The sequence below is a fragment of the Mastigoproctus giganteus genome, chromosome 4 (genome assembly GCF_048544385.1).
Source record: "Mastigoproctus giganteus isolate SK-2022 chromosome 4, ASM4854438v1, whole genome shotgun sequence".
In the NCBI taxonomy this organism is placed as follows: Eukaryota; Metazoa; Arthropoda; class Arachnida; order Uropygi; family Thelyphonidae; genus Mastigoproctus; species Mastigoproctus giganteus.
This window is the reverse complement of record NC_143578.1, coordinates 73,053,005-73,077,986: the sequence shown is the minus strand read 5'-3', so window position 1 is coordinate 73,077,986 and position 24,982 is coordinate 73,053,005. Positions and strand designations below refer to the sequence as shown.

The window sequence follows — 24,982 nt, the reverse complement described above, 5'->3', positions numbered from 1 at the left end:
GTAATGTGAGCAGAAATGTCAACTAGTTAATATGACATATTATAGTATGTACTAATTATTCCGATTACCACGTATATTCTTCCGATTTTCACGTATCATTTAATTTTTTTAATTGGTAAGGTAATAAAGGGTAAATTTGTGCTTAATATATCTTTACTTTTATAGCCTGTGGATAATATTCCTCCTATTTTCGCTGATTATAATCACTGTTTAATAGAATTAAAATTCAATTCACAAACGTGATCACAATGACCTACGCTTACTACACATCGTGTAGTGGACGGTACTTTACTATGGTGAGTTCGTCGTAACGTGATTTGATTGTACAGTGAACTAATTGTAAAGGGAGGGTACATTGTATTTTTAACTATTTACGTGAAACTTTGGATAATTGGGGCAGCCGCTTTTTTTTTTTTTTTTTTTGATCGGTCCAAAATGCACTAGTCCCGATGTGTCCCAAATAACCGGAATCGACTGTACTTCATTCCATAAGAGGAGCGACCAAAAGTTTCTGGCGTTAATTTTGTTGATCACTTTTAAATTCGCTGCATTTTCCTAACTGTTAATTTTTGTTTCACATTCTTTGCTATCAGCAGAGTTCAAATTAGATCTTCTCTTCACAGCTGGTTGTGCTGCTCTTCACTTCACTTAGATCTTCACTTTACTTCTGGTTGTGCTGCTAGATAACAGCTTCACTGCCTCGTCTTTTAGATCTTTAAATTCTTCTCATCAAAACTCTTATTCAGCTCAACAATCCTATGTACTTCTCCTCTGACAATGGAAAATCTTCGAAAAATATCACTCTCAGTATTTGTTAAATATCATTAACATAGATGCACTGATGATTTCTCTTTCAGCGTATTCACTGAAATTGAATGATGACTTTATTAGGTACACTTACCTTTTTTTTTTCATGAAAATGGAGTGCATTCTTCAGTAATAGCATGACATGTTCATACCATATGATATAAAGCAGGTGGGCAGGATATGTAGAAATACTACATATCCTGCCCACCATTGTAGCCCATGGGAGGACTACTTTCATATTGACTTGGAATGATCCTATTTAGAACTTAGGTTATGGCAGGCTTAATATTTGTGATGTATGCTGTGCAACAGCATATGGTGTTGTATAGCTTAGAACCTAGTAAAAAGTCTGAAACATGGAATAAGAAATAACTACAATTTGAAAAATATTAAAATATATTAGTGTTTTGTTAAATTACTTACCATATTTTCAGGATCATAATATGAATTTTTTGTTTTCCTGGAAAATATTGCCTAAAATTCCCCTGCACCTTATGAAAATATACTAGAGCACTCGGCGATATTTCTATCTCCACCCACAGCTAGAGAAAATGAGTCAGAATACCCAGATGGCCTTCTGAAAAACTTTTAGAAAAGCTCTATTTTCTGTGTAGCTGGTTCAGATTACATATAAAGGAGGCAAAAAATGAAATAAAAGACAGTTATACCATTTGCAAATTTAAGTGTTACCACATCAATCTATGCTTAGTACAAGCTGACTACATTTTAAGGTTCTGCTGAACACCATCTTCAAGCTCCTAAACAGGTATGGGTTGGCACTGGAACTGACCACTGTGATTAGTTCTGGTGCCAGACAAATTCACATGTGGTAAACTGTGTTTTATTTCATTTAACTTCTAATAATGATGAACCACATGCCATACCCATTTAAAACAATTAAATCCTTTGAAACATTAATGTGTAAGGAGTGGAGCAAGTGGTTGGAGGCACCAGATCTTGATCTGATATCAACAGAATCTATTCAGAAACCAACAATTTCACATGTATGTAATTTAAAAAATGTGGAATCAGCAATGCCTTAGATGGCACTGAACATGGCTTATTCTTTGAAGAAAGTGAAAGCTTAGACTATAACATCAGCTCATAATGATGAGTGTTTTACAGTAATGATGATAAGGAGGTTCTGTGTTCTGCAATCAGTAAAAGCTTTGTTCTACACTGAGGTTTTTGTTTAGTAAGAATTTGTGTTTCAGATATATGCAATAAAATATTTTTGTTTTCCCAAAATTCGTCTACTGAAATGTGGATGCATCTTATCACCTGGAAAATATGGTAGTTATCATTGTCTTGAACCTATTACAGATATCTTAAACCAGGGATGTCAAACACAGAAGTGCTCAGGGGCCACACAAATGGTCCTTGAGGAGCTAGAGGGCTACACAAATCGATTGCATTATTCAGCAAAATATATTAAATATTTTCTCTTTGTGCAAAAATATGCAATTTCATAACCATAACATTTATGAAGTTTTGTATAACTTATGAATATTATTTAAATTTTATCTTAGTTTATCTCCTTTAAGTGTCACCATTTACTATTTGGCTTATATGTAGTAAAATGTGCTATGAATGTGGACAACACTTGGGGGAGTCGCATAACAGCCCTCAGACCACGAGCTTGACGTGCTCGTCTTAAATATTTGTTTTACATTCAGTTATTTGCTTTCTCAGAAGTTTAGATATAAGGTTCTTATTTTGGATTTATCCTTATCTCTACTCTTTTTTTTTTTTTTTTTTTTTTTAACATTTGAATATTTTATGTTTTTATAGGAATTCTATTAAACTTTTATGTATTTTCAGATGGGAATGAATGTGACTAACATTTATTCTGGCATGTATGGTTCTGTGATGCCGGATGCTACCTCGCTTAGTGGCCACAATTTTGATTACTGGACTTTAATTATTGCTGTTTCTACTATATTAGGGATATGTCTTCTTGGTGTTATTTTAATTGTAGCTTATATGTGTCGTTCAAGTCATGGAGTAAGAGAATATGTCACTGATATGGTAAGTATGTCATTTTAGACTTATTTTTTCACCTGAATTACATATTTATTATAGTATACAAATACAGTGTAAGCTCTTTATACTGATCCTCTTTTTAATGTCTTAGCTATTACCTACCACATGGTCCTATAATGACCATGTGGTAGGTCCTGGCTGATTTCCCATAAACCTTATACTATTTTGCATTCAGTGTAACAAACAAACTTGAAAAATTAACAAATTCTCTATAACCACCCACTACTCTCTCTCTCTTGTTTTTTTTTTTTTTTTTCAAATATCAAAATGAAATAATGCTAAATTATTGAAGCTAATGATTAGCTTTCAGGATGACCATGAGAAATTAAACAGCAGATGTAATTAGCTTTGACTAGGAGTTTATTTCATTATACTGTTGTAGAAACTATATGACTATATGTTTATGACTCCTACGAAGCAAATAGCTTTGCTGATAGTAAGCAAAATTAAGATTTTACAAGCTGTGGATAATGCCGTGCATTCTAAAACTGACATCACTGAACAGTTCAGCATTCCTAAGAGTACACTATTCTATGCAGTTGAAAGCTTAGAGAAATCTGTTATACCATGTAGAATCAGAGCTCGAAAAGGTACTCTTGGAATGGCTAATGATGATGAATGCAAAAAAATGCCACACATGGAAATGTTTTAAAAATTAAAGCCAAATTGTTTGTGCATCAGATGAATATCAAAGTTTTTCGATGGATGGTTCCAAAAGAGACAACTGTGCTTTCCCTGCACTTTTTTTTTGAAAGACAGACCCACGAGCTGTCTTTAAAAAAAAAAGATGAAGACACCAAAGTTATGAAGGAATGGAAGGAGAATCATTTAAAAAATGTTTTGTTGACATTCAATCAGAACAACATTTTCAATGCTGACGAAACTGGACTATTTTTTTTTAAGTTTCTACCAGATAGAATGCTTATATTTAATGGTGAGAAACATAGTATTAAAAGAGAAAAGCAATGGATTACCATTCTCTTAGCAGCAAACATGTCTGGCATAGAAAAGCTTCCTCTCTTACTCAGTGGAAAAGCCCTGATGTTTTTAAAGGTTAGAAAACATTGCTATATATCAAGCAAACCAAAATGCTTGGATGTTATCAGCAACCTAAGAAGAATGTATCAGAAGTGTGGATCACAAGATATGCAGGGAGAGTAAAAAGATTTTGCTGTTTGTGGATAACAGACCCCTCATTTTAAGTGATTGGCCTACATGCAATCATTCTTGACTACCTTCTACCTAATATGACATCAGTTCTTCAGCCACTTGAACATGGTGTAACTCAGTACTTTAAGAAAACTCTCAAAGATTGCTATTAAACAAAATTGTACTGTCTCTCGAAAACAAAATGACATGCTGCAGACAAGCAATGTATATGCATTTCAGCATGGAACGAGGTTGACAAAAAAGTGATGGCCAACTGCTTCAAACAATTTGAAGCTGGATTTGTCCCTTTGAATGATGCAACAAATGAAGTATCCATGCTTATTCCTCTAATAATTGTGAAGAACAGTACATTAATAATGAAGAAATTTTTGAGATATGTATTATTGCCTAAACTTAGAGGGGAAACATGTTTTGAAGACTAAGCCAAAGACACTGCATGTTTCAGGATATATACAAATGAAGAGGAAGTCATTGCAGATGTAATGGAACCTGAAATTTGTAGTGACAAAGAAGAGGAACCTATAAGCAAGAGGTTGAGCAAAAAATTTCATTGAAGAATTAGAACAGTATAACAATGAAAGTGAATTAGCTGTTATCTCTAACACACCTTTGTAATTTTCTTTTAAAATATGCTCAACCACCACAGAAACAATGCATTTTGACAGATTATTTTAAATTCTGAAACCTCTCTATTTCTGCACATCTATTCTTGATATATAAGTATGTAAGAATTGATAAGTCTGATAAAGTTTGCACAAATGGAAGTGAAAAATACACAGTGGCAAGTACTAGAAGGGTGAGGATAGCAGAAAAAAGAAGTACTGTAGGTTTGTAAATATCCTATAAGTTATGATGAATTTAGAGAATTATAGGCTGAATTGCAAAACCAATTAGAGGTGAGGGAACTGCAAAGTAAAATAATTAAACAAATAAAATAAAAGGTGGGATAGCTTTCATCAGATATGGGTGGGCAAATTTAGTTATAAGTCAAATACAGGAATAACAAAAATGCAATAATCTGATATAAGCTAAACATGGTCAGGTATTTCATCAGGGGACTACACCTGACCATGTATCAGGAACTGCGTTTATATATATATTTAATATATATTTACATACTAATGAAGAATTTACTATATAATGAAGAAATTTTTTAGATATGCATCATTGCCAAAACTTAGAAGAGAAACATACAGTAATTACTGTACATACCTAATTCACAAATTAATCTTACTACATTACACAACCAGTGCAAAGTAGCATTAGTAGAGGCATATGATGCAAGAAAGCAAGCTTATGCAGCATCAGCCAAAAAAAAACCCTTCCCATTTCACCCCTCCAAATGCCTGTCTAGCTCATCATTAAATTTATTTAAGCTATCAACTTCCACAACAAAAGATGGAAGGCTGTTCCATCTTTTGCTGCTGGCTAAAGGCAAATTTCCACACATCTATTCTACAACTGTCTTTCCTCAATTTGAATCTATGCCTCCTCTTAATTTGAGCAAGAGGAAGAATTGCATCAGCATTCAGTTTGCTCATCCCATTCAAGACCTTATACACCTCGCAGATGCCTACTCTCCGGGCGCTGCAATTTGCAGAACTTCAGCCTTTCTTGGGAAGAGCACCCCTTTGTTCCCCTCACCAATCTTCTTGCACTTCTTTGTACTCATTCTAGCAACTCTATATCCTTCCTAAAATGAGGCCTTCAGACCTATACACAGTACTCTAGGTGTGGCCTGACCATTGCCATGTACAACAGGATAATCACCTCCCTGCACCTTCTAGCAAAATTCCTATATATCATTGACAAAACTCCACGACCTGCCCTAGCAGCCCATCTGCACTGCTCAGCGACTTTCATATTTGACTGCACAATTACCCTCAGGTCTTTTTCATTTTCCACTTCCCTGAGTGTAGTACCCCACAGTTGTTAAGTTTCTCTTGGATTATTGCTACCCACATGCAGTACTTTGCATTTGTGATTATTAAACTTCAGTTGCCACTTCTCAGCCCATTTGCCTAATTTATCTAGATCCAGTTGGAAGCATACTGTCGTTAACAACCCTGCCAACCTTTGTATCATCTGCAAACTTGGACATTAAACCTGATATACCTTCATCAGTATCATTGATAAATATACAAAACAACAATGGGCCCAACACCGAACCCTGGGGAACTCCACTAATGACATTTGACCACGAAGAGCAGTATCCATTGATTACTACTCTCTGTCGTCTCCCACTCAACCATCCCTTTATCCATTGTAGCAGCTTACCCTTAATGCCATACCTCTCAAATTTGTACAGTAGTCTTCCATGTGCAACAGTATCAAAATCTTCCTTGAAATCCAAGTATATCATATCAAAATTATTTTTGGCATTCAGTTCCTTTGTGACCACATCATAGTATCCAATCAAATTGGTCAGACAAGACCTCCCTTTAATAAACCCATACTGTGTCTTAACTATTACTGCAGTCTTGTCTAGATGATCCTGCAATGCTTCTTTAACCAGTGATTCTATTATTTTCCCTGGAACACAAGTTAAACTAACAGGTCTATAGTTACTTTTGTAACCTTTAAAACCCCCTTTGTGAATTGGTGATGCATTATCACACCTCCAGTTCATGGGGTCCTCCCCTGGGTCCAAGGAAGCTCTCGTAATTATTGCTAAGGGTTTGCTTACTTCCTTTGCTGCCGCCTTTAATATAACTGGATAGATCCCATCCACCCGAGGTGCCTTTTTTTAAGGTTAACTGCAACAATTTCCCCTCCGCTTTGCTCTCAGTTATTACAAAATCACTTAGCTCCCTGTTAGAGTTTGATAAACTTCTAGCACTCCCCTCCCCTCATTGAATAACTCCTCATGTGTGAATGTAGATGCAAAATACTCATTCAGTTTATTAGCTACCTGAGCATGATCATCAATAGTCAACCCATTTATGTTAAGTGGTCCAATCTGTTTCATCCCTTTCCTTCTAGAGTTTACAAAGTAAAGAACTCTTTGCTGTTTTTCTTTGCATCCTTTGCCAAATATTTCTTATAATCTGCCTAATCTCCTTTGTGACTTGATTATGGACTAGCTTATATCTGCCATAGGCTTGAGTCACCTGATACTTTATATGCATCCCATACATTTTTCTTCTCTGCCACGAGCCTCAATTCATCTGACATCCATTTAGGCCTAATGGATGTCATTAGGCCTAAATGGATATCAGAGATCATCATCTAAACCTTGAACAGTATTTCTTAGTTGGAATAAAATGGCTAGTAGCCTCCAAAATTAAGCCCCTGAAGGCTTCCCATTTAGAATTCAACATTGGTAACATCATCAGTTGATCACACTGTACAGAATTTAAAAACTGTCTGAGACCCCTGTAGTCACCTTTTTGAAAGCTAAAGCCCTTTCCTTTAGCCTTGATGGTAGTTACATCTTTAAGTAATTCCAACATCAGTACATTGTGATCACTGTCACCCAGTGGTTTCTTTATCTGCTAATTCTTCATGAATAATCACTGCTGATAATCAAATCAAGAGTATCATTCCCTCTGGTTGCCTCTCAATTGTTGTTATTTGGTTTTTAGGAGCATTAGCAACTAAGGTCATATTGCTCCTTGATATGCGGTGTTTAAAGATGCATTGCAGGATCATCTAGACAAGACTGCAGCAATAATTCAGACACAGCATGGGTTTGTTAAGGGAAAGTCTTGTCTGACAAATTTGATAGGATATTATGATGTGGTTACAAAGGAACTGGATGCAAAAAACAATTTTGATATCATATATTTGGATTTCAGGAAAGCTTTTGACACTGTTGCGCAAGGAAGACTATTGTACAAATTGGAGCAGAATGGTATTAAGGGTAAGTTGCTACAATGGATAAAAGGATGGTTAAGTGCGAGAAGACAGAGGGTGGTAATCAATGGGTGCTGCTCTTCTTGGACTAATGTTATTAGTGGAGTCCCACACGGTTCGGTGTTGGGTCCACTGTTGTTTTGTATATTTATCAATGATATTGATGAAGGTATATCAGGCTTAATGTCAAAGTTTGCAGATGATACAAAGGTTGGCAGGGTTGTTAATGACAGTAATGGCAGTCTGCTACTGCAACAGGATCTAGATAATTTGGGCAGATGGGCTAAGAAGTAGCAACTGAAGTTTAACCTTGACAAATGCAAAGTACTGCATATGGGTAGAAATAACCCCAGAGAAACGTACCAACTGTGTGGTACTACACTTAAGGTGGTAGAAAATGAAAAAGACCTGGGAGTAATTGTGCAGTCAGATATGAAGTTCTCTGAGCAATGCAGACAGGCTGCCAGGGCAGGTCATGGGGTTTTGTCAATGATATATAGGAATTTTGCTAGCAGGGAAAAGGAGGTGATTATCCCTCTGCATAAGGCAACTGCGTACAGGTCTGGAGACCTCATTTTAGGAAGGATGTAGATTTACTTGAGCGGGTACAGAGAAGGGCAACAAGATTGGTGAGGGGAATCAAGGGATCCTCTTACCAAGAGAGGCTTAAGTTCTGCAAATTGCAGTGGCTGGAGACTAGGCACCTGCGCGGTGATCTGATTGAGGTATATAAGGCCTTGAATGGATTGAGCACACTGAATTCTGATGGGATCCTTCCACTTGTTCAGATTACGAACCTAAGGGGGCATAAATTCAAATTAAGAAAAGACAGATGTAGAATAGATGTGCGGAAATTTGCCTTTAGCCAGCGGGTGGTTAATTGCTGGAACAAACTTCCATCTGTCGTGGAAGTTGATAGCTTGAATAAATTTAAGGAGGAACTGGACAGGCATTTGGAGGGAATGGTGTGATTTTTTTTTTTTTTTTTTTTGGCTGATGCTGCATAAGCTCATACATTTGCTTTCTTGCATCACATGCCACCACTACTACTACATTCACTGACCTTTCTGCGTCCTCCGTATTTGGTGGTTACGGGCTCGAACCCTGGTCTAATCAAGAGGCGTGTGCTACGCATTGCCACTCCTGCCCACCTGGCTACGGAGTTGCATTTACCTCTCGAACATGTTGCTGTAGAAAACAGTCATCCAATAAATCCCCAAAAGTCTAGGTAGTGTGCGAGTGATCAACCCACAAGTTCCAGTCAATATCTGAAAAGTTAAAATCCCCCATTATAAGGCATTCTGATTTACTGGCCCACTCTATTTCTCTGCACAATTGCTCATTCTATTCATTAGGCCTATAACACACGACTACTCTAATTTTTCCTTTTCCAGTGCTTATAGTAGTAGTAGTAGCACTAGTAGTGGCATGTGATGCAAGAAAGCAAGTGTATGAGCTTATGCAGCATCAGCCAAAAAAAAAAAAAAAAAAATCATACCATTCCCTTCAAATGCCTGTCCAGTTCCTCCTTAAAATTATTTACCCTATCAACTTCCACAACAACAGATAGAAGTTTGTTCCAGCAATTAACCATCCACTGGCTAAAGGCAAATTTCTGCGCATCTATTCTACATCTGTCTTTTCTTAATTTCACATTATGTCACACCAATCTGGAAAGTTAAAATCCCCCATTATAAGACATTCTGATTTACTGGCCCACTATTTCTCTGCACAACTGCTGACTCAACATTGCATTGTCTACCAAAATCAATTGGATTCACTTCCTTTGATTTTATGTGTTTCTTCACTAACAGCATAACCCCTCTTCCCTTTGTTTTAATTTGTTTGTTTTTACTTTAGTTTACCTTATTAAAAGGTTCTACCTCAACATATTTGTTTTTCCATTTGTCCAAATTAAACAGAATTTTAAACTTCATTTTCTATTAAGTATAAAAATCAAAAAACTGAAATAATATTTAAGAAATTTCTGGAATATCTGAGAATGTTCCAGAAAGTGTAGAAGATTCCTGAATACGGTAGAGCATTGTGTAAGATTCCTGAATACATTAGAACATTGTAGATGATTCCAGTGTGTTTTGCAATAATATAAATTGAGGAGTAAAAGCTGTAACTTATAAAATCGAACATCTACCATCCAGAGTGTTTGGTTTAAGTTTTGGTTTTGGTTTAAGTGTAAGTTTTGTGTTTCATGATAAACATGGCAAGAAATAAGGTATTGAGCATCCAGAAAAGAAGTGTTATTACAACTCTGTATAAAGAAAGTTATTCCTTGAGAAGTATTGGCAAAAAAAAAAAAATTAAGTATTTCATTTAAAGTAGTATGAACTACTATAGTCCGGATGAGGATGACTGTGCATAACAACAGAAGTACAAGATAAGACCATAACGTTGATTTATAAATGCAAATGATGACTTACTGCACCTAAAATCCGAGCTTAGTTGAATAGTAGGAACAGAGAAACTCTTGTGTCTACATCCACTGTAAAACTTTGTTTTAAACAAGCAGGACTTCGTGGTCAAGTACCAGTGTGAAAACCCTTATTAAAACCAGAAAATCAAAAGAAAGGTCGACTTTGGCTAAGAGCTATCAGCATTAGAGAGTTGGAGTGGAAAAATGTGTTGTGAACAGATGAATCCCAATTTAAAATTTTTGGATCCAAGCATAGTTTTTGTGAGATGATCAACTGATATAAAAATGATACCACATTATTATGATGGAAGTACCACCATGCTTGCCTATAGTCAAGCATGGTGGTAGTTCCATCATGATCTGGAGTGGGTGACATTGTCAGAATTGAAGGAATTTTAAGAAAAGAAGGCTATAAAAACATTCTTGAACATAATACAATATCTTCTGGACTTCAAACTTTGTGGAAGAAATTTTATAATACAACACAATGAACTGAAGCAGAGCTCTAAACTGTGCAAGTACTGCCTGTGAAGTGAAAGGAATCGTACAGCAAATAGTTCGGACAACCGAGATGAGCAGTGGAATCAGTTGATAACTGGGATTCTGTCAGAACCTACTAACTTTTATAATTTACTGTAAAATTTATGGAAAATGTCTTTTATGGTGCATTCACTTATGGTGTATTTACTTTTTTTTTGACAAATTGCTGTCATGTTTGTGTTACACTTTTTAAAATATGTATCATGGTGTGTGTGTGTGTGTGTGTGTGTTTTTTTTTTTTTTTTTTTGATTTGGTAGTTGTTGGCGCATCGGCTTCTGTGGCCATATTGCACCTCCCAAGGTTTTTTTTTGCAGTACTTTGATCCAAGCCCGAGGCGGGAATCGAACCCGCGACCTTTGGGTTGCCGGGCAGGTACTTTACCCACTCGGCTAGCCCGGTCGGCCGTGTGTGTGTGTGTGTGTGTGTGTGTGTGTGTGTGTCAGTCAGTCAGTCAGTCAGTCAGTCATCATTCAGACCTGCTAAATGATGAAGTCGTCATGATTGATTCATGTTTATTGACATTGACTTAAAAACCAAACAACAATGGCTATGGCTCTGATTTTCCTTTGTGCAGAGCATTATGCCATAGCTGGCATATATATTTCAGTAATTATATTTTTATGCTTATGAAGGGTGAATATTTAAATACATAATGCTGAGTTACAGAAGTAAAGAGCTTTATTTTCAAGTGTTTAGGAAATCATATGCTGCTGCATTCCTTTATATCTTCAAGTCAGAAAAAGCACATTGCTTTGCATTTTCCAGTTTGTGTTGATGTAGCATTAATTTATTGTTATTATTTTATATAATGTATTAACATTTAAGGGCATATTGTGTTTTGTGTGTATTATGTTTGTTCAAATGTGTATTTATGGGCCAATTTGCATATAATTAAATTAATTAAGAAATTACAACTGACATTAAGGTAAGGAATACAGTATATACACTTGTATTAATATAATGTTAAGAATAAGAAGATTTAGAAGTCTATAGTCAAGTTAAACCACAAGTTAAATATTAAATAGAAATATAACAATTATACATATATACACTTTGGAGGAACTAAACTTCTTACTTCCTGTACTGTAATACAAACACCAAAAACTTGCCTTGTGCAAGGCTGTATAAATAAAACCAGGTAAGATATGATTTGAAGCTATCAAGGCCAGATGGATGAATGTCGAATATGGTGAGCTGATTCCAGACTAAAGACTTGAGCCAGGGATTCTGTTGGTGTTCCAGATATCTTTTAAAGAGCCCAATGGATGTAGACACAAGAAACACTTGTGTCTACATCCACTGTAAAACTTTGTTTTAAACAAGCAGGACTTCGTGGTCAAGTACCAGTGTGAAAACCCTTATTAAAACTGGTGGTATGGCACATAATAGATGGCACCAATGATATTAAGAGTAAAAGAAAAGTGGAATTACTTAACATATATAGGTCAAAGTTGAAAAACAGCTGAGCGTTAGGGTTGAATTTGAAAGTGTCTGCAATTCTGCCCAGACACAATAGGAGAGAGTATATAATGAGAGCCTTGTCAATCAATTAGACCTTGGAAAGATTGTGCAAGGCTCACAGGGTAGAATTTTTCTCAGTTTGGTCTGTACTTGTTAACAGGAGAGACTGCTTCCACAGAGATGGGATACACTTAAATAGAAAGGGTGCAAGAATATTTGCTGATACTATCAAGGCAGTGTTAAGTAGGTCAGAAAACTGCTAGCTTGGTGGGATACATGGAATAAGAGATTAACAGTAGCCACTGGCAAAGGTGAAAGCAATTCTTGCACTGCTTCTATTCGAATGAGCAGCAGCCTGGAAACAAAGGTGCAGGGGATTTCAGAGACTACTGGGAGTCATCATGGAACAAGTAAACTTATAGGCTGTGTTAGGGTAGCTAAGAATAAGAACAGGTGCATTAACTAGGAGTTTAGTTAATAAATTTGATGAATTTGAGGTGTTGGTCAAAACATCAAAAGCAGATATTATTGGGATATCAGAGACTTGGTGTCACACATTTGTAACAATTGTAAAGCAGTTATTAATCAGTCTAAACTAAAGTTTGAACAGGCTAAGAGTAGAAAACTTGCTTCTTACCATAATGGTGGTCGAGCATTCTGGTCTTTTGCCAAAACTATTGGCCGCAACTTTTGCCCATCTCTGCTCTCACCCCTGTCCAAACCAGATGGTTTTGTTGTCACTTCAGCCAAGGATAAAGCTGCCAAATATTAATGATCTTGGTAAAACACCTCCCACCATTCCCAACATGCTCCATTCAATGCCTACTGCGGTCTTCCGTCAAAAGGATGTCAGAAGGATTTTGACGAATCTTGATGCTAAGCAAGCTCCAGGTCGTGATGATATTTCTCCACTTGTTCTCAAAACCTGTGCTCCTGAACTTACTCCTATTCTTTGCTGCCTTTTTTCACTTCCTTATTCCAAAGCTGTTTTTCCTTCTGCTTGTAAATTTGCTCATATCCAGCCAGTTCCTAAAAAGGGGGACAAATCCCTCCCATCCAATTAGCATTAGCATTAGTACAAGCATATGATGCAAGAAAGCAAGCTTACGCAGCATCAGCCAAAAAAAAAAAAAAAAAAAAACGCTTCTATTTCAAAATACCTGTCCAGCTGAGCCTTAAATTTATTTAGGCTATCAACTTCCACAACAAGGGATGGAAGTCTGTTCCACCAACCAAGCACCCACTGGCTAAAGGCAAATTTCCGCACATCTATCCTACATATGTCTTTCCTCGATCTGAATTTATGCCATCTCAGGTGATTATTCTGAGCAAGAGGAGGAATCCTATCGGCATTGAGCATGCTCAAACCAATCAAGGCTTTACGCACCTCAATCAGATCACCTCGCCAGTGCCTAGTCTCCAGACACTGTAATTTGGAAAAATTTAAGCCTTTCTTCATAAGAGCAACCCTTTGTTCCATTCACTAATCTTGTTGCCCTTCTTTGTACTCGTACCAGCAGCTCTACATAATTCTTGAAATTAGGCCTCCAGAGTACCTGTACACAGTACTCAAGGTGTGACCTGACCATTGCCTTATACAAGGAAATAATCACCTCCTTATCCCTGCTAGAGAAATTCCTGTATATCATTGACAAGACACCATGAGCTACTCTTGCAACCCATCTGCACTGTCAGAGAACATCATATCTGCCTGCAAAATTGCCCCCAGTTCCTTTTCGTTCTCTACCACAGAGTTAGCATTAGTAGAGGCATATGATGCAAGAAAGCAAGCTTATTCAGCATCAGCCAAAAAAAAAAAAAAACACAACCACTACTCCCATTTCACCCCTCCATTCGTTCAAAATACCTGTCCAGCTGAGCCTTAAATTTGTTTAGGCTATCAACTTCAACAACAAGTGATGGAAGTCTATTCCACAAACCAACTGCCCGCTGGCTAAAGGCAAATTTCCGCACATCTATCCGACATTTGTCCTTCCTCAATTTGAATTTATGCTCACTCAGGTGATTATTCTGAGCAAGAGGAAGAATCCCATGGGCATTGAGCATGCTCAAGCCATTCAAAACCTTATACACCTCTATCAGATCACCTCGCCGATGCCTAGTCTCCAGACTCTGTAATTTGCAAAACTTAAGCCTTTCTTCGTAAGAGCAACCCTTTGTTCCATTCACTAATCTTGTTGCCCTTCTCTGTACTCATTCCAGCAGCTCTACCTCCTTCTGGAAATGAGGCCTCCAGACCTGTATACAGTACTCAAGGTGTGGCCTGACCAATGCCTTATACAAGGGAATAATCACATCCCTATCCCTGCTAGAAAAATTCCTGTATATCATTGACAATGCACCATGAGCTACTCTTGCAACTCGTCTGCACTGCTCAGAGAACTTCATATCAGCCTGCACAATTACCCCCAGGTCCTTTTCATTCTCTACCACTGTCAGCATAGTACCAGAGAGTTGATACGTTGATCTGGGGTTACTGTTTCCCATATGCAGTACTTTACATTTGTCAATGTTAAACTTCATTTGCCACCTCTCAGCCCATCTGCTCAACCTTTCCAGATCCTATTGCAGCAGCATAGCATCAGTAGTGTCCTTAACAACCCTGCCAACCTTTGTATCGTCTCCAAACTTGGACATTAAGCTTGGTATACCATCATCAGTATCATTTATAAATACAGAAAACAACAATGGACCCAACACTGAACCCTGAGGAACTCCACTAATAACATTAGTCCACGTTGAGCAGTGTCCATTGATTACCACTCTCTGTCTTCTGCCACTCAACCATCCCTTTATCCATAGCAGCAATCTGCCTCCAATGCCACACTGCTCCAATTTGTGCAGCAGTCTTCCATGCGCAACAGTATCAAAAAAGCCTTTCTAAGATCCAAATATATAATATCAAAGTTATTCCCTGCATCCAGTTCTTTTGTGACTACATCATAGTATCCAATCAAATTGGTCAGACAAGACCTGCCCTTAACAAAACCATGCTGTGTTGTTGTTGTTTGGTTTTTAGGAGCATTAACAACTGAGGCCATATTGCTCCGGGATTTGCGGTGGTCATTCCCTGACCTTTCCGCTTCCACCATATTTGGTGGTGACGAGCTCGAACCCTGGTCTAATCAAGAAGCTGTGTGCTACGCACTGCTGCTCCTGCCCACCTAACTACGGAGGCACCACCATGCTGTGTCTGAGGTATAACTGAATTCTTGTCTAGATGATCCTGCAGTGCTTCTTTAACCAGTGCCTCCATTAATTTTCCTGGAACTGAAGTTAAACTAACAGGTCTATAATTACTTGTGTCAGCCTTTGATCCTCCTTTGTGAATTGGGGTTACATTTGCAGTTATCGTCCCATTGCAATTACTTCTACTCTTTCTAAAGTAATGGAAAAATCAATTAACCGCCAACTCTTAAACTACCTAGAAACCTTCTGTCTGATCAATGATCACCAGTATGCATTCTGTCAGTGTTGATCCACTGGTGATATTCTGGCTTATGCCCATTTATGGACTAATTCAATGGAAATTTTGGTGAAACACAAGTAGTTGCTCTTGACATCTCAAAGCCTTTCGATCGTGTTTGGCAAAGAGGTCTTCTAAACAAGCTTCCATCTTATGGTTTGCCAACTGTTTTTAGTAATTGGTTATCCTGTTTTCTCTCTGATCGCTCACTGAGGGTGATGGTAGATGGCTCTCTGTCTCCTAACTTCTCCACTAATGCTTGTGTCCCCCCAAGGTTCAGTTCTTTCTCCCACTCTTTTCCTCTTGTATATTAATGACCTTCTTCCATTGACTGGAAATCCTATCCATAGTTTTGCCGATGATAGCACATTGCATTCCACTTTCCATTTTGAGAAACCTTGCCCTGCTCAATCAGATTCAACTTTTCGAAAATCTGCAAACCAATTCCTTAAATGCCGATCTTCAGGTAATTCTCCATTGGAGCAAAGACAACTTAGTTGATTTCAACCCTTCAAAAAGTCTTGTCTTATATCTGGCAAAAAGGATTCTTCTGCTCTTATGCTTATCTTTTGTGACACTCCAATTTCTAGGCAAAATGATATATCTCTTTTGGGGATTACCCTGACTTCTAATCTCTCTTGGTACAAGCACATTGCAAATATTGCTTGCTCTGCATCTAAAAAACTTGGTTTTCTCTTTCGCTCTTGGCATTACTTTTCTTCCAAACAGCTGCTCACTCTGTATAAATCGCAAATCCGCCCTGCCATGGAATATTGTTCCCACATCTGTGGTGGTGCCCCCAAAACCTCTCTCAGGCTTCTTGATTCCATTCAGAAGAGGGCAGTTTGGTTAATTAATGATTCATCTCTAACAGAGTCTCTCCACTCGCTGTCTCATAGACATACTGTTTCTGCTGCATGCCTTTTCTACAGATACTTCCGTGGGCACTGTTCTTCTGAATTGGCTTCTATTATTCCCACTCTCTCTTTCAAAACAGTCCAAACGCATGCAGCCACCAGCCAACATCCATTTACTGTCCAACTTCAAACTCATACAATCAACTTTTCATCTTTTTTGTTTATTCATTCTACTGCCGTTTTCTGGAGCAACTTTCCTTCATACGTATTTCCTGAAAATTACAGTCTACAGAAGTTCAAGTTCAATGTCAACAAATATCTTCTTTCGTCTTCTCAACTTTCAACCCAAGCATGGTATTAAGTACTGTTGGTTCTAATACCTCTCCTGTTTGGGGTCTACATAAAAAAAAAAACAGATATAAGAAATGCAGAATTGGAATTTGGGGAGTACAATGTGTACAGAAAGGATAAATAGGCTAGGAAGGGAGGAGGGGTTATACTATTAGTTAAGAAACACATAAAATCGAAGGAAGTGCAGCCAGTTGACATGAGTGGAAAGTGCAGTATTGAGTCAATTATGTGACATAAGCACTGGGAAAGCAAAAATGAGGGTAGAAGTTGTTATTGGCTAATGACTCTGATGAGTACAATAAACAATTATACAGAGAAATAGAGTGGGCCAGTAAATCAGTGTCTTATAACGGGGGGATTTTAACTTCCCAGATATTGACTGGAACTTGAGTTGGTTACTTGCACACTATAAGGCTTTTTTGGATTTATTGGATGATTGTTTTCTACAGCAGCATGTTCAGGAGGCAACCAGAGGGAGTAATACTCTTGATTATATTGATTATCAGTAGTGATTCTTCATGAATTAAGCATCTGCAGATAAAGGAACCACTAGGTGGCAGTGATCACAGTGTGCTCATATGGGATTTACTCAAACAGGTAACTGGGGTAAAAGGAAGGGTTTATGCTTTTGGAAAGGTGACTACGGTGGTCTAAGACAGTTTTTAAATTCTGCACAGTGGGACCAACTGATGATGTTACCAACAACAAATTCTAAATGGGAAGCATTCAAAGAATTAATCTTGGAAGCTACTAGGCTTTTCATACCAACTAAGAAATATTGTTCAAGGTTTAGGCCTAAATGGATGTCAGATGAAATGATGAGACATGTGGCAGAGAATAAAAATGCATGGGATACATATAAATTAATAGGTGACACAGAAGCCTATGGTATATATAAACTGGTCTGTAATCAAGTCAAAAAAGGAGGTTAGGCAGGCAAAGGCACATTATGAGACATCTTTGGCAAAGGATGCAAAGAAAAACAGCAAAGGGTTCTTTACCTATGTTAAATTCTAGAAGGAAAGGGATGAATCAGATTGGTCCACTGGATATTGATGGTTCAACAATTGAGGATCCTGCTCAGGTAGCTAACAAACTAAACGAGTATTTTGCATCAACATTCACACGTGAGAAGTTATTCAGGAAGGGGAATGCCAGAGGTGAAGTAAACTCTGGCAGTGAGCTAGATGATTTTGTAATAACTGAGAGCAAAGTGGAGCAGAAATTGTTAAAGATAAACATAAGAAAAGTATATGGGGTGGATGGGATCTATCAAGTTATATTAAAGGAGGCAGCAAAGGAAGTAAGCGAATCCTTAGCCATAATTATGAGAGATTCCTGGACTCAGGGGAGGTACTCATGGGATGGAGATGTGCAAATGTAACCCCAATTCACAAGGAGGATCAAAGAGTGACAAGTAATTACAGACATTATTATTATCACTAGCCATATGGTGCAAGGAAACCTGAGGCTTATGCTGCACAAGGCAAAAAAAAAAATTCTGAATTACCCAGAGAGAGAGAGAGGGGGGGGGAGAGGAATCATCAAGAAAGAGAAGAATGATGATATCCAGCTCAGGACCCTGGGTGTGCCAAGCCCATACTCAGGAGATGTGAGCCCCTGGTTTAACTTCTGTTCCGGAGAAATTAATGAAGGCACTGGTTAAAGAAGCACTGCAGGATCAACAAGACTTCAGTTATGCGTTTGTTAAGGATAAGTTTTGTCTGACCAATTTTATTGGATACTGTGATGTGGTCACAAAGGAACTGGAAGCAAAAAATAATTTTGGTGTCATATACTTGGATGTTAGGAAAGCTTTTGATACTATTGCACATGGAAGACTACTGTACAAACTGGAGCAGAATGGCATTAAGGGCAAATTGCTGCTGTGGATAAAGGGATGGTTGAGTGGGAGAAGACAGAGAGTGGTAATCAATGGACACTGCTTTTCGTGGACTAATTTTTTTTTTCTGTTTATACTCCGGCACGACAACCAAGTCAGTAGAGTTTACAATAAATCGTCAATACAAATATTTATCGTATTTAGTAGTCACGGGCTTGAACCCCGGTCCACTCAAGGAACGCGTGCTATGCACTCTCGCTCCTGACCACTGGGCTACGTCAGGCCTATGTTATTAGTGGATTCCCCCAGGGTACAGTGTTGGGACCATTGTTGTTTTCTGTATTTATTAATGATATTGGTGAAAGTATATCAGGTTTAACGTCTTAGTTTGCAGACAATAAGAAGGTTGACAGGGTTGTTAAGGACACTAATGACAGTAATCTACTGCAACAGGATCTAGACAAGTTGAGCAGATGGGCTGAGAGGTGGCAACTGAAGTTTAACATTGACAAATGTAAAGTACTGCATATGGGTAGCAGTATGTTTCCAAATTCCCGACAGATATTAATCTTTGGGATTCAGGAACAAGAAATCGGAATTCACAGCAATTCCCAAAATCATAAGTATTCCATATTTTTCATAACATTTTATTTATAAACAGTGAATCGTTTTTCTGTGATACCGTTATACGAAAAGTTTCAGAGGATTTCTGTAAAAAAAATGTACAGAAAAAAAAAAAAATTCTGTTAAATAATAATGTCTCTACCTGATATAAACATTTGATAATAGAAAACATTAAAAGAAGGGAACATTAACACAAAATAAATGTCAAATAAAAGTCATTTAAAAAAATGAAAGATAATACCACAAATGTTTAATATTTAAAAGTTATCATTCTTAAAATGAAATTTTAAAACACACAAAGCATTAAATGCCTTATCCAGTATTCTTGATCTTTGTTTTGTGACAAATATTCCAGACAGAAAAATTTCATTTTGCGTTAACATTGGTTGAATTGTTAAAAGTGCATCCAAAAGCATCTTCAAGTTGGGTGTCAGGGTACATGTTGCTTCATATAAGCTCATTTCCTTTTTTAAAGATGAAAAGTTTGTCTCCTTGCCCTGATTTTGGTCGTTTTGCCATTGAAATCGATAGTGCTTTTGCTAATTCACATTTTATATCAGTTTCTGATTTCACATTGGAGTATTCCAAAACAACGTACACATCTTCTTCTCTTTGCATTTCTTCTGTTAAAGCACATTTTCCTTTAAAAAGTCTTTCCGTTAATGATTTCGCTAACCAAGCTATTTCATTCTTCTTTGCCAAACAACTAACATTGCTAAAATATTTAATGATGGATACTGCATATTTATTCCTGCATTTAAGTAATTCATTTATAATTTCTTTTAAAAGCATACTGCTCAAAGTAGAATTATTTTTTTCGAAATTAATAAAAAGAAACTTAAAAATTCCTCTGCTTGTTAGAAGATTTGTATCATGGTCACTTAATGCTTCAATTGCTAATCGAACAGGTTTTAAGCAATTTAACATATCTCTCACAATTTCATAATATTCCTCTTTCCATAAGTGACTGAGCCTCAGCTGTCATAAAACAACTTTTTTTATCGGATTTAAATCTTTCAATCATTCTTTCTAATGTGTTCCAGCATGCTTTACAGTCCAAAATGACTTGTAGTTCCATTTTTTCAGTCTTCAGGGAGGGGAATGCCAGAGGTGAATTAAATTCTGGCAGTGATCAAAGGGTGACACAAGTAATCACAGACTTGTTGGTGTCCCACAGTCTGTATGGAAAGTATGTGTCTGTATTTATGTGTGATAACAGGGTAAGTGTGGCATCAGTTCTCTTCAGGTTTTCTCCATGGCACACCTCTTACTGATAATTATCAGTTTTAGTTACTATTCATAATGCAGATGTTTAGAAAAGCTATTTATAGAAGACCTTGAAATAAATCACAGGTAATGATTTATTATTTTTAATTAATTATTATTATTTATTTATTTATTTATTTATTTATTTTTTTTTTGCAAACGTGTATAGCTTCCTTGGACTATATGGCTAATACTAATATACCCAGAGTTACAAAAAATTCCACTAGTGTTAAAAGGTCTAAGCAGTGTATCTGGCTATAGAACAACTGGACTTTAGTGAAAATTCATGACATTAAACTCACAAGTGTGGCCTGAAAATCAGCATTTTAGATCTCCAGGCTTTTTTATCATCATTAAAATATTACGTAAAACCTCTGGAACTTTAGTAACCCCAGGATGACGATATGCTAAAACAAATGGAAAAAAATAATACAAGAAATTTCAAGCAATGGGGAATTGGATAAATTTTGTAAATCATGATTAATAAAATATAATTTCTAATTTAACAAAAAAAAAGAGTTGAAATTATATTTCTTAGAAACAAAAAAAAGAATAAAAAAATAACCTGAGTGAATGGATATCTCATGAATTGTGCATTTCATCTTGTGGTGTGATGAACAGAAAGTTAAATACAGTATATATAAAAATATTTTTATAAAATTCTTGGTAATTCAGTTTTAAAATAATTCATTTGAGATTAAAGAGGATCTTTATTCTATAATTTTCAGTCATTTTCATTTGGAGATAAGACATTAGTATATCTTTACAGTTCACAGATTGTAACTAGTTTGTAATTTGCTTCTTGTGTACAAATAATCAGAAACTGGCAAAGAATGGTTGTGTAAGATAAGTGCCAAAAAGGATAAAGGCATGAAGAATCAGTATAATGTAATTCCATCATGGAAAATCTGAGATTTCCAGGACAGAATGCCTTCATCTCTCCCAAAACCAACAAATTACAGCTAATGGTTGGGAACCTTATTTATTGAACAAAGTATTACTCACTTTAGCAGGCATGTAGTGAAATTTTTAACCTGCTGGATGACCCACAGTGTGATTGCCTATATACAAATTAGTAAATTCACCATGAACCGAAGAACTAAATGGCAGGGACAGAGTAGTAAGTGTTCTTGTTTCCATTAAGTTTATTTTGCATAACATCATACCAATTCACTCAATCATTTTGTTATTCAGGTCATTTGTATATAAATTGTTCATGTGACTTGTGTAATCATTTGATTTGCCACAATCATTTTTTTTCTTCTAATATTTAGAGTGACAATGAAATGCCAAAATTATTGCTCACAATCTTTATTTGCACTTTTAGGACCGTTTGAAAAGTGATATGAGCTTGTCAGCAGAAATAGGAGAACTTAATTCAGCTGTGAATATCCTTCATGATGAAATGATAGACAAAGAAAGTTCTGGTTTTGTAAACAGTAATGGAGCTCATATTATTCGGATGGCTGATGATGAATGTTGGGTCGTTCCTTTCACCGATGTTCCTTTAGAGGAAAAAAACCAGCCTGATATACAAGATACAAAACTCTAAACATGCATGACTTTTATGGAGAAACTTGTATATTGAGATTATCAAAATTGTGTAGTGTATTAGTAACTGAAAAAATTTTTTGCTTATGTTTTTTTTTTTTTTTTTTTTTTTTATTAACAGCTAGTGTCATGTAGATATTTTCCATTCAGTTTTTTACTGATCTCTGAGCACATACATTTGTTTCTATATACACTATAAATAACACATATTTTCCTTGTTTAATAATACTCTGTATTTATATTTCAACTTGCATCTGAAAAAATTTTAGGTCTATTTGTTTTCATCACTTACTGAATCATTCAATCAGAACTGCATTTTGTAAATAATTATGACGTGAAATTTTCCTTTGAATAAACTTATTCAAATGTTTGTACCATGAAAATATTAAACCATTTGTAAACTATTTAGTGTATTAAAGAAAATAACTGTTTCACACTTTTTTGTATTAGTATGACTAAATGATGAAAGGAGGCCAGAATTTTTCACTGCATCTTCCAAAAACCTTTCCCATTGTTATCATGCCAGTTTAACATTTGACATTCATTCAAGTGTTCACTGGCCAACAGCATAATTCCCAAGACCCATTCTGTAAGTACTTCCTTTCAGTTTACATTTATTCCCTCTGGCCTTTGTCTCACTTACCAGCAGAATATATACCACCTTCATTCATTTTATTTTTCCCCTTGATCTTCCCTCAGATATTTAGTTTACATTCTTTTCAGACATGTTCATATTCTCTCCTTGTAGGGAGAGCCTCTTATACTCCTTACTAATCTGATTGCCCTTTGAACTATTTAAAGAAGTGTCTTTAGTCTTTATTCAGATGTGATTTACAGACCTGAACATGATACTCTAGGTCTGATCTCACCATTGACTTAGGAGGTTTCAATGGAACTGTAACCTCCTCCTCCTTCTCCCTATGCACAGTGGTCCAGTAAATCATTGACAAAGTATTTTTGTTAAAATGCAATCAAGCAATTGTCATATATATATCCCCAGCCACTGAGTTTACTAAAAAAATCCATGTTATTTTACTTACTCAGCTAAGTTAGGATGCAGTATCTGATCTGGGCTGGATTTTTTTTTTTTTTTTTTTTCTGTATCTCAAAAATTTTGAGAGGGTATGTGGACTGTATGTTCCAGAAGGGGGTTACTTGAGTTTCATAAATACATCGACTTACGGGAAAATAGGGTCAGGTTTCAAGATTAAAAAAATATACACTAAAATACAATCTTTACTTAATAAAGCAATAAGTTTTTGTCTTCTCTCAGTTTTTTAAATACTATAAAATCTTTATTTGAACAAAATCACGTTGCTACATGGTGTAATTCCCTTGGTGGTTGGAAAATTCCTGCTGTTTACATTGTGGGCATAAATATTAGGCAATGGAAATAGTGCACATTTTCCTTCATTAATATCACAATTTTCAATAACATTTATCCATATTTATTATTATATAATTTATTATTTTAAATTTAATGAAATAAAGTGGTATAATAATTCTGTTGAAATAAAGTGTTCTTTTTAAAGAAATAAAAAATTATTTCTATTCTACTTGATTTTTTTTTTTTTGCACCATTAGAAGGTGCTAACTACAAAGCAAAGGAGATAAGAATATCTCAATAAGAATTGTTGAACTTTCATAAGTATATACTAAAAGACATACAAAATTAAGTTAAAAATAATTTTGCTGAAATAAAATGTTAAAAAATGATTGGACATTCACCTGAAATTTTACATTTCACATTTATACACTTTCTGCTACCCACATGTATCAAATGATGCCCTAATTCATATTAATATGCATTTCTCAAGAAGTATAAATGTTAAAAAAAATTTCAAATGAAAGATATTTTACTGGTGGGGAAAAACTCCAGTCTATCCAAAGTGAGTTTTACCACTACTTTTTAATAATTAAGTAATAATTTTTTTATCACTTGTACAAAATTATTCTAAACAAGAAAACATTAATAAAAGTTAAAAATTATTTGCTAATTTTTCCTTAAGCACAATACAGTACACACCATATTTTTTTGAAAATACTTTTTTAATTATGAAATCATATAAATGTAATATATTCTAATGGTGTAATTACTCATATGATTATGGGTAATTACAGACCTGTTAACTTCCATTCCAGGAAAAATAGTGGAGTCACTGGTTAAAGAAGCATTGCGGGATCATCTAGACAAGACTGCAGTTATAGTTCAGACACAGCATGAGTTTGTTAAGGGGAAGTCTTGTCTGACAAATTTTATTGGGTATTATGATGTGATTACAAAGGAACTGGATGCAAAAAATAATTTTGATATCATATACTTGGATTTCAGGATACTGTTGCACACGGAAGATAACTGTACAAGTTGGAGCAGTATGGCATTAAGGGCAAATTGCTACAATGGATAAAAGGATGGTTGAATGGGAGAAGACAGAGTGGTAATCAATGGACACTACTCTTCATGGACTAATGTTATTAATGGAATTCCCCAGGGGTCCATGTTTGGCCCATTGTTGTTTTCTGTATCAATGATGAGGGCTGCCGAGACCTGGCCTGGGCCCGGAAAAACAATTTAAAAAAAAACTGCGTGTAGATAGAATTTGTTCGTTATTTTTTCTGTAATATAATAATATGAAAATTGAATAATAATGATGCAATATTGGGTAAATACAAAATAATAGTTGTGTAACAAAAA

At 36.0% G+C, this 24,982-nt stretch overlaps 1 protein-coding gene across 1 annotated transcript in view; it reads left to right on the top strand.

Moving 5' to 3' along the window:
* The window catches only part of LOC150086832 (uncharacterized), a 163,481-nt gene extending 141,190 nt beyond the window's left edge, over window positions 1–22,291 (top strand). Inside the window, exons 9-10 of the mRNA XM_090372774.1 lie at window positions 2,629–2,835; window positions 22,064–22,291. Of these exons, the coding sequence (XP_090228900.1) occupies window positions 2,629–2,835; window positions 22,064–22,288 (432 nt within the window). The 3' untranslated portion in view covers window positions 22,289–22,291. The remainder of the gene's footprint in view (window positions 1–2,628; window positions 2,836–22,063) is intronic.
* The last annotated feature ends 2,691 nt before the right edge of the window (window positions 22,292–24,982 follow it).